This window comes from Dipodomys merriami, unplaced genomic scaffold (assembly GCF_024711535.1).
Source record: "Dipodomys merriami isolate MVZ:Mamm:240054 unplaced genomic scaffold, mDipMer1.0.p SCAF_370, whole genome shotgun sequence".
Classification (NCBI taxonomy): Eukaryota; Metazoa; Chordata; class Mammalia; order Rodentia; family Heteromyidae; genus Dipodomys; species Dipodomys merriami.
The window spans coordinates 717,561-728,927 of record NW_027205271.1 but is presented as its reverse complement, the minus strand read 5'-3'; the positions used below and the strand labels follow the sequence as shown (position 1 = coordinate 728,927).

Genomic DNA, 11,367 nt, shown 5'->3' with positions numbered 1-11,367 from the left:
TATATTGTTCTTGCAGGCCTGCATCATATCAGTGGTTAATTTTAGGATAGGGGTTCCCTTTCCACAAGAATATGCCCCTGATCTGTCCTTTTAGCCTACCCATCATCAGTGGCATCAGTTGCACACCAACTTGTCTAGCTTGCTTCCTTGACTGGCCTGGATCTGCAGGGAATTTTTCCTCGAATTTGTAGACTAGTGCTGGTATTTTAGTCATAAAATAGAATTAGGTTAATTGATATAGTCGGAGATGGACCTCAGGCTAACACTTACCATGTGTGCAATGTTGTACTAGTAATTACAACTCTGAAGACTTCAATATCATAATCTGAGGATTAAAAACGTAAGTAGTTCCACTTTATACAATTATTGTGAGGATAAATTAGATGCCAATTAGCATTTGGCAAATTCTACCTGTTATTTTATCATGTGATGAATTCTAACATTTTTACTCTGATTTTATATTGTGTCTCTTTATGATGTAGTATATGATGTATTGATATTCATTGCATTGATCATTTTTCTGTCACTATAAGGGAAATACTTGAAAAGAAAATTTCAGAGGAGGAAACTATTAAATTGTTTCATGGTTTAAGAGAACACAGTTTAAGATCTCCATTGTTTTTAATTATATTTATATTATCTTAACTAGTTGTACAAGGGAATTTCCATTCAATAAATCATGTTTCTATGTATAATGGATCGTTATATAACTTTTCCCTACCCTTTAAAACCTCACCACACGTTATTTTTTTCTAGTTTCATACTATCTGTATTGAATATTATGTCTTCACTTTCTTCCTCCATAACTCTCTTTATTCCTTCCCTTTGACTTCCCCTAACTTCTTCCAAGTGATAGTTTCCCAGTATTCATTTTGTTGGATTAAAAGTTCAATTTCATATAGAAATGACATCATTTAAATACTCCTCTGCAAATAGCATGATTTGGTTAATATTGCTGTGTAAACTTGTATAAAGTTCTAGCTTCAATATGAGAAAGAACATGGGTCCTTTGTGTGTCTGGCTCTGATTTAGTTTACTTAACATATTTTTAGATCTATCCATTTCATTGCAAATAATGTAACAGTCTTCATAATGGATAGGTACAATTCTCTTATGTATATATGACACACTTTTGCCAACCATCGCTCCGCCAAAGGGCATCTGGGCTGTTTCTATAACTTGGCTACGGTGAATAGTGCAATAGTGAACATGGTTGTGAAAGTGATTTTACTGTAATCTTTTGGAAGAATTCATAAATATCTTTCTGGGAGCAATCCTCTAACCTGTTGTCCAGAATAAGCACATCCTTCCCTTCATCTCCATCACAACGTTTTGCAAGTCTTCAAAAACACACTACCCCATATAGGTCTCAATAAGCTAAAACCACACAGTGTCCATATTCTTTCAATACATTTTTAATAATTGTACATATAATTTAGTGAGAACCTTCTATGTATTTTCCTATTGTGGGAATGAGAGACATAACAGAGTGAAATTAAGAAATATGCATTTTAATTAGCTATTAGCATATTTAAAATCATTTTCAGCTCTAATTCATAGCCTCGCTTACTATTATTTTAATCTTTATCTGATTACTTCATTTACCGCCTAAATTATAACAAGTGAGTTAAATACAAAGGCAAAAAGTATGGTTTGATTTTGACACTCATGTGTGAGGATGCACAATATGGGCAAATAGATGGATTGGAATTAATAGCAGTTATTCCTTTTGCTAAAGTAGAGATGGTTTTCCCAAACTGATTCTCACAATTCATATTGCATTCAACAAAAAGAAACGTGTAACAATTCTCTTTGTTTTGGTCCTTATTAACTTTTGATTCCATTTTATTTTATAATGAAAGATGATTTCGTAAATCTACTGTAGATGCAGAAATATGTTGAAATATTTCTATCTATGCAATGATCTAAACATACACACATATATTACATAGGTTACAATGATAATTTATAACTTCTGTAACTATACAATTTACTAAATTATTAAAAACATCGACAGCTCATGCCTGGAATCCTGGTTACTCAGGAGGCTGAGATCTGACGATCGTGGTTTGAAGCCATCCTGGGCAGGAAAGTCCATGAGCCTCTTATCTCCAAGTAACCAACAGAAAATCAGAATTGGAACTGTGGGTCAAAGTATTAGAGTGGTATTCTTGAGAGAAAAAGCTCAGGGACATCACCCAGGCTCTTAGTTCAAGAACTACATTCTACCCCCAAAAATCTATTTAATTTACACCTGTGTAAGTAGAGTATTTCCATCACCCAAATGTACATCCATGCTCATTTGCAATGTAACTCTGTTTTGTCTGAAGTACCACTAAACATTATCACTAAAGTAGAAACATTGGAACGTAGGTTCATTCTATCTCTCTCATAGTTTTTTCTCCACTCAAATACTCAAGTGTTACAATCGTTCTAATTATTTAAAATCATAGTTTTTTTTCTTTATTACCCCTAATATTAGAGTTTGAATTGAGTGTTTTGTGCCACTTAAATGGGTGTTCTTACCACTTTGTCATGACCCAGCCCTAAGTTATCCTGATTATTTTTCAGCTAGAAACTGACTTCCTACTTGTGTATGATCTTGGCCTCCGTCTACTTGATGTTATTCTTCCTGGAATTAAGAATAACAGGTGCATGACATTGTGTACAGAACTTTCTGTTCAGTATGGGCTTTAGCCACTATCCTCACAACAGTGCACTCCCATGTAGTCAGGATTTTGTAAGCTTGTCATAGCTGATTTTTTTTAATCTTTCATTTCCTGCAGGTTCTTGAGTACTGAATTAATTAGTGTTTACTTGGGTTGTTTTGTTTCATTTGAATCTATTTGTTGAGTTGTTCTTCACTTTTCCTTTTGTTTCTTTCCCTCAAGTTCTTACCTAAAGTGCTGAGAAACCAATTCTTTTTTCTCAAGATAGTCAGGGTGAACATTATTTATTCCAAAGCAATTTCAGTAACATTTAAACACCTTCATATCAATGAATGGTAAACACATGCTAAGTGCTGAGAAGGGTGTTTTTATTTTCACGTCAGCCTTTGGCATACACAGACAGATCATGAAATATATGAATAATATTAAACTACAGATGAATGCCAGGAGGAGAAAAAGCTATTATTAATTGTTTGAGAGAGGTTTCTCTTCTAGGGCAAGAAATATGTTCCTTGATGTAGGATTTCACAAAATCATATTGCTAGGAGTAACGTAAACTATCATCTAATACTACAGACTTAATAGTGATGAATTGACTTCCTGGATAACTTACTTTTGGGTCAAACAAAAACAGGCTTCCAAAAAGCGAGCAGATTTTAGAGAAACATGATGAGTTTTATGTAAATAGTTCCTTAGCTTTTTTTTTTTAATCTGTGAACTAATAGAGGGAAATAAAGTATAGCAAGGTAAAAAAAAATAAAGAACTTCACATTGAAATACTCATTTGTGTTTGTGTATGTGTGCATGCATGTGTGATTATGCACAAGCACATGTGCATGTACTCATGTATGCATTCATCATTCTTGAGGCTTGTTAGTCCCTGGGAACTATTCCTAAGCTTCTGTGCCCAAGGATAGTGGTCTACCACTTTCAGCAACTACTACACTTCTGTGTTTTTTTTTTTTTGTTTGTTTGTTTTTAGATAATGACTTGTATTTTCATGATGGGACTGGCTTTGAACAGTGGTCTTCAGATCTCAGACTCGCGAGTAGCTAGCTAAGCTTATTCAGCTTCTGAGTAGCTAGTTAAAGTCTGCTGTTCTCTATAGTTCACTGCTCTTTTATTCTTTTCCTGAGGTATTCACAAGCCTAAGTCATATTTATGTCTAGTTGCTTTAAAAAACATACTCTTTCTGCTTGACACTAGGGGATCCCATGCATACTCTTAACTACTTAGGAGGCTTGAGAACAGAACCCAAGCCAAAAGTTTAGTGGACTTATTTCTCAATCTATAGCTGGGTGAATTAGATCATTTCCACCATCTAGCACTATCTAGAGACTAAAATATAACATTCTTGATTTCTAGGTCAAAATAGCAGAAATCATATTCTATCCCTTCACTCAACACTGCACTGCCTGGGGACCCTATCTCTGTTTAACACTGTCTTACTGAAAGAATGACCTCCCTAATTCCTGATGGCAACAGTCTGCAGGTCTTATATACCAATCATTTCCACATTGTAGCACACCTAAATTGTTTACTATTAGAAGTTTTTGATTGCTTTTTATACCCAACATTTTGCGAGAAAGGTACTACTTTAAAATGCTATTAAAGCAAGACTGATATAAAAATCACCTTTGACCCCAGATAAATATTTTACCTTTCACATACCCAAAAATGCAGACTGTCCTATCATTAATGTTAGGAATGAGAGGATAAAAAATCATAAACACCAAGACCTAAGCATGAATTAAAGCTTTTCCAACTTCTGAATAGAATTGGTTTAAAAAGACATAAAGGGTTGGAAGGTGGCTCAGTGGTAGAGCGCTTGCCGTGCATGCATGAGGCACTGGGTTTGATTCCTCAGCACCACATAAGCAATAAGAAAAAAGCTGGAAGTGACGCTGTGGCTTAAGTGGAAGAGAGCTAGCCTTGAGCTGAAAAGTTTTTTTTTTTATAATATTATTTTATTTTATTTGAGAACATACTGTACAGAGGGGCTACAATTACATGGGCAGGATAATGCATACATTTCTTACCAAGCATTGCAGCCTCCTCCTTTGTTTACCCTTCACCTCCCTTCCCAGCCTCCCCCCTCCCCCCACCCAATTATACCCCCCTCCCCCCCCCACCGACATTGCAAAGCTGGTTTTGACATGACATTTTGTACTTCTCATTGTTGCAACAGGTCCACCTGAATCCTTAAACGACTTATTTGGCCCCATCTCCTCCACATGTTATACTGACATCAAATATAGTGAAAGCGGGGTTACACTGTGGGGGAGGGACATACAAAGCAACAAAGAAATAATCTTAGAAACATATGCATGAAAGAAACGAAAACATTAAAATACATATTTAAGGGTTCATTTTCCTAACATCACATTATCTGACCTTTTCTGCTTAACTCATACCTATACTAGATATTGCAAATAAGGGAAACCATGGGACCTATGCTTCTTTGGGCCTGGCTTACTTCACTTAATATTATTTTTTCCAAGCCTTTCCATTTCCTAACAAATGGGGAAATGTCATTCTTTCTGATGGAGGCATAGAATTCCATTGTGTATATATACCACATTTTCTTGATCCATTCATCTACTGAGGGGCATCTGGGTTGGTTCCATATCTTAGCTATGGTAAATAATGCTGCAATAAACATAGTTGTGCTGGTAGCTTTAGTGTGGTCTTGTTTGTAAACATTTGGGTAAATGCCCAAAAGTGGGATTGCTGGATCATAGGGGAGATCTATGTGAAGTCTTTTGAGGAACCTCCATACTGTTTTCCAAAGTGGTTGAACAAGTTTTCATTCCCACCAACAATGAAGTAAGGTTCCTTTCTGTCCACATCCCCTCCAGCATCTGTTGTTGTTAGAGTTCTTGATTTTTGCTGTTCTAACTGGAGTGAGGTGATATCTCAATGTTGTTTTGATTTGCATTTCTTTTATGGCTAGGGATGTTGAACATTTCTTCATGTGTCTATTGGCCATCCTTCTTCTTCAGAGAAGCTTCTCTTTAAGTCTTTCACCCACTTATTTATTGGGCAGTTGTTTCTTTGAGGATTTGTTGTTGGGTGGTTTAATTTTTTGAGTTCCAAGTATATTTTAGATATGAGACCCTTGTCCGTTGTATGGCTAGTAAAAATCTTCTCCCAATCGGTGGGCTTTCTATTGATCTTGCTAGCTAGCGCCCAGGCCCAGAGTTCAGGCCCCACTACCAGACTCCACTCCCTAAAAAAGACATCAATACTACTACATTTTTTCAAAATTTCTTTTTTTTAATATTCATATATTTATTTATTTATTGTATTTTCCCAGGAAAAGAAAGGTAAAGGAAGAGTCAGTATGTGGTAAAAAAAATGATTAGAAAGGGGGAAAGGAAGTACTCGGGTACAGCACAAATCAATCATGAAATAAAACACCCCAGTACTGGTATCATAAAAGCCCAAGGGAGATTTAGTCTTCAGGGATCAGAGAAAGGACAGACAAGTACACACTTTCCCATCCTCCCTCCCCATAAATTCAAGTTTTCTCACAAAGCTTTGGTTTCTAGCAGTAAACATGGCGTTACATTCGTCCGTCTTCCATTAAACAATCTTGTGGTCACTTTGACATAACTTTTCTTGCACCTGTTTACAAGTTCCTGAGTGACTTGAACATATATTCATATTCCCTTTCCTGGTCTCCTGACCCCACTTTCTACATGGAAAGCCACATTGAATTTCTCTAGTATTACAGAACAAACAGGTTTGGTCACAAATGTCATATTTGATGAGAATTACGTATAAAAAACATGGCTTCAGGTTGGGAACAAGGTGGGTGTGTGGGGGGGGTGGAGAGTTTGGAGCCCTAGCATCTTCAGAATCTTTGCATAAGTCACATAAAAGTTGAAGAGACATTCCAAGAGTCATCTGTGTACGGGCATGTAGGTTTTCTTTTGAGGGAGAAAAGGGTAGAGGATAGGGACTTATTATTATTTTTACCAATGAAGTTCTTGTCCAAAATGGGAAATAGGGGAAGTGAGGGAACAAAAGAATAACTGGTTCAAGATCCTCACTTTAGAAGGTCCGCCAACTTAGCTTCAGATCCTTTTGTCTAGTGCAGAACCTTCTGTCAAAGATGCTTTGGTTAATTTTCTCAATTCTAAAAGAAGTTTGTAAACAATAAAACCCCCAAAAGAACATGGAGAAAAGACCCACACATTATTATTTACACAAACTAGGCCACCTAGCCAATGACCAACTCAGAAACTCTGTAAAGTCCTACAGAGCCTAGACAAATACAATTAACTAGAGGGCGGCAGCATTTGTGGGGAGACAAGAAACTAGGATCAGACACACATCACCCAATGCATTCTATTGCATTTGTCCCGTTTCAACACATGAGGTAGGTTTGCGGTGACTCACAGCATGTAAACGAAACCTCCTTTTTCTCCTTTAGCTAACAACACTATGAACAATTATGCAGCAGGGCAGGACACGCGCTCCAGAGAGAGGCCTTCACTTATGGTTTTCCCTGGAAGCCAAGACTGAGGATTTTGGTCCTTGCTTTTTATAGATCCATCCCTGCATGGCTAGTACAAGGTGGACACAAATCTGTGGTCTTAAAAGCCAAACATATCAATTCCCATTTCTTAGAGGAAAAAAAATTCATATACAGTTACTTGCACAGTAATCCCAGGCTAACCTAGTGAAGGATAGATGTGGTATATGGAAAGAAAACAAATCGCATAGCCATAGGATTAGACAATCATTACTAACCTTGGCTTCCTCTTTGGGCGTCTTCTACCTTGTCTGCACCACCGTTTCCTGTTTAGACTAATTTCCATTCTTCCAGCAGAAGGAGAACAAGTCATGGGGCAACCCAATTAAAAGCCTAGTCTCCCATGAAACATTTCCAAGGGTTGAGGGGGTTTCAAGAGGACTCTATGGCAGAAAAGCCAGCTCTAACTGGCAAAAATGAAGTAGTTCAATAGGCTATGCACTCCAAATGGTTGCTCTCCATGGTGATAGAAACAACAAACTCTTCCTGCTATGCCGACCTGGAGCTTTTGCCCATTTATCCCTGAGATTGCTCATGTACCTGAGAACACAGTGCAGGAAGGAGGGCCTTAAGATTAAAATCTATAAAAATACAAAACCAGAATATTTATAATAAGAAAAAAAATTAAAATGCACAAGATATGTCATTCGCACAGATACTGCAGGCTTGGCATACTGGAGAAAGCCGGGACCCAAAGTGCAGTTATCCAAGGGAACAAGTAAATTACAATCACATTGGCCCAGAAATGGGGGCGGGAGCGGGGAGAAGCTCAGAGCAGCAGGTTTGCAGCCATTCCCTAGTCACCCATGTTGCCTGTCATCACAATCCAATTCCTGGACCAGCTCTCCCAGCACTAAGGCTCAAGATAGGGTGATGAGGAAACAAGATGTGCAGGGGAGGAGATGGTGGACAGGCAAAAAACAAAACAAAACAAAACAACCCTGCCTTGCTCCTGATGGGTCCTCCTACCCGGGGTACTACACTTTGGGGATTTGGGCCCATGGATCTGCTGGTCTTGTGCTTAATTGTTTCACACCCTGGGAAGAGAAATAGGACACATCCTTCTTTAAAGGAACAACTTGCCAATCTGGGTCACTTTTACAAGCTGGAGGCTGGGGGGCTGGGAGGGGAAGCATGTAGGGCAGGTGAAGCTTATCATATAAAGTACGCAGGTTTCAAAAGTGGTTGCCCCAAAACCCCTCACTTGAATTGGGATAGACCATGATGGGATTCCTATGCATCACCCCTTCCCCTCATCAAAAGAGAAGATGGGGTAATGCTGGGACATCCTGGCCTGAGACATATGGAAGTGCCAGCTACTCGCCAACCAACCCCATATCCCCACTTTCTCCACTTTGCCAATTGATGCCAGCTCCTTGAAACTTCCTGCTAGCAAGAGTAGCCGCCCTCGGCTCTGGTGGCTCACTTTTGGGCCTTGGGGAGCAGGGCAAGGCTATGGATCTTTTCTTCTTCTTCCCTAAAGTAGGCAGGTTTTCCCTGGGAACTGGGGATCTGCTGAGCCTTCAGTGGACAGGAGGCCACCATGTGGTTGATGCTTTGGCAGAAGTGGCACTTCTTGGGCTGTGGTGGCTGCTTGCATTCCTTGGCATGATGGTCTAGACCACCACAGTTGTAGCACCTGTCTCCTTTGGATCTGTGCTTCTGCATGTTCTTCCCCTTTGGCCACTTCTCATTCCCAATACAGAACACCCCACTGGGCCCAGTGACTCGGATGGATTCTAGGCCTTTGGCATACTTTTTAAAGTTAAACTCCACAGCCTCTCCCTCCCTCAGGCTCCAGAAGCCCTCCAAGTGCAGCTTACATGGTGCACAAAGACGTCCACTAGGAGGTAGAGAGAGACCCTGGGGTGGGCTGTCATGGATAGGAAGCCAAACCCCATGCATGTTGAACCACTTACAGATGCAGCAGCCCAGTGCAGCAGCTGAGGCTCCTCGGCCGCCTGAGCGGCATCCGATGGTGCCTCCTTGGGCGCCTTCTCCTCCCCCTTGGCACAGCCACCTGCCAACTGCTGGTTGGACACCAACCCCATGGTCGTTGGCTGAGCCCGCGGTCCCAGGCCTCTGGTCGGTGGCTGCTGGCCCCAGAGAAGTGCGGAGGCAAAGGGGAGGTTCGGAGTAGAGGCGGCTACACCTTCTCCGCACAATCCTTTTTTTCAAATTTTCTTATGATACTGAAGATTCAATTATAAACTATTAACACTTGAAAATAACTCATTTTGGGGGAGTAGGACACAAAACAAAAGATTAATCCTAATTATATTCAAAGACATTTATTTACACTACAAATTCACTCTTATAACTACAAAGATTCTAAAAATAACTGAAGCAAAGTGTCAGAAAGCACATAATTTAACTTCATCATGTACATTCAAAGGACTGGGCTAATAGAAAACAAAATTATACTAATAATTAGCTCACCCAATTCACTTCCATTCTTTTATTCTATATCTTTTAGTTTCATAAAAACTGGCTTTTCATAAAATGATGCATAAAAAGCCTGTATACCCATTTACATTTTCAGATTTTAACAATGTTTATTTCAGAAATGTTTTTAGCTGTATAGTCAATGAATTGAAATAACACTAAAATATTCAAAGGGGTGTCAGAAATTGCAAGACTCGCTCTGGGATGTTATTTATATTGGAAAAGATATTCAAAAAGCCTTATTTGTTAATGTTGCGATAGTTACTCCCACAAAAGAACAATTAATGAAGAAACATTTGTATGTACAAAACAACTTCAAATGCATCCACAATCTGGAGGTGACACATGTTTTTGTTTGTTTTTGCAATGTATATTTAACAAACATATCCACAATACTGATTTTCAGTCAATATGATGGGATATTAAAACCTAAAAAATACGGGGTTTTTATCTTAGTGTGAATAGATATGATCTTACCAAGAATGTTTTTTTCAAAAGAAATCTGGAAAGTGTTTATCCACCTTGAGTTTCACAGGAATAACCAGAGAGTAATACCTGCTTGGTCGAGTTGGTCAAAATCACTTCAGGAGTATATCTTAAAAGTATATCCAATTTAAGAGGTCAAATACATATTTTGTACTGACAGTCATCTTACAGCAATAACTCACTACATAATTATATGTGTATCTTCTTGCCTAATATATACTAAGAACTGAAAGTGATCTATTTTATCTAACTTAATGGTGTAAATGCTTTGATTATGGTGATGTTATTATTTGACAAATGAAATGTACAGAAGGGTGGTTCCACTGAAATGACAGGATGGAGCACTGATAAATAACATTTCAACACAGCTCTTTTCAGCCTCACTCTGTCCACATTGGCAAGCAACATTGCAAACACACACACTCACGCACATAAACACACATGTGCGCACATGTACAAACACATATACATGTATGCCAAATTCAGGATTTATTGTATAAAAAAGTTCAAATAAAATATTAGTGATTAGGAAAAATGATAATTTGCCTTATTACAAAATAATACATAATCCAGTGTCCACATTTTACCTAATAATACATAATCCAGTGTCACATTTTACCTGCCTCTCCACATTTGACCACTTAATTTATTTTTAGTTAATTCATTCATTCATTCATTCATTTATTAGTTTGGTGCTAATACTAGAGCTTGAACTCAGGGCCTGACTGTGTTCCAGAATTTATTTTTTTTGTTTTAGTTTTCTCAAGGCTAGCATTTTAATGCTTATACTATGCTCCATTTCAAGCTTTTGTGGTTACTTTCAAATCAGAATCTAATGGACCTTTTTTTTCTTGGTCTGGTTTCAAAGCACAATCATCAGATTTCATCTTTCTGATTAGCTAAGATTAAAGACCTAAGCCACCGGTGTGGCTCCTACTTTTTCCTATACTTATCTAATGCACATACTTAGATAGTAATTTAAAACTGAGAGCATACAACGAAGATGTACAGTGATGATATTGTCCTGTCAGAAATTCAAGTTAGTAATGTAAATTTATTCTTAAGACCATACACAAAAAATACTTAAGAAATCTGATGATGATGATGATGATGATGATGTTTGTGTGTGTGTGTGTGTGTCTGTGTGCTGTTGCAATATATTCCACATATAAGCACTGTGCAGGGGTTTCCAGCCATGCACAGTTATTGCATGAATATCTGCCTTGA

At 38.2% G+C, this 11,367-nt stretch overlaps 1 protein-coding gene across 1 annotated transcript; it reads right to left on the bottom strand.

Annotated features, from left to right (window-relative positions):
- Positions 1 to 8,631: 8,631 nt before the first annotated feature.
- Positions 8,632 to 9,260, bottom strand: LOC138804742 (protein lin-28 homolog A-like). The gene is made up of 2 exons (XM_069989191.1): positions 9,129 to 9,260; positions 8,632 to 9,027 (listed from the first exon to the last, which is right to left on the bottom strand). Exons 1-2 carry the CDS (start codon positions 9,258 to 9,260, stop codon positions 8,632 to 8,634), a joined length of 528 nt encoding a protein of 175 aa, XP_069845292.1.
- Between the last annotated feature and the right edge of the window lie 2,107 nt (positions 9,261 to 11,367).

Coding starts and splice junctions, on each gene's coding strand:
- LOC138804742 (XM_069989191.1), bottom strand. CDS start 9,260: ATGGGGTTGGTGTCCAACCAGCAGTTGGCAGGTGGCTGTGCCAAGGGG. Junction 9,028..9,128: donor TGCACTGGGCTGCTGCATCT/GTAAGTGGTTCA, acceptor GCACCATGTAAG/CTGCACTTGGAGGGCTTCTG.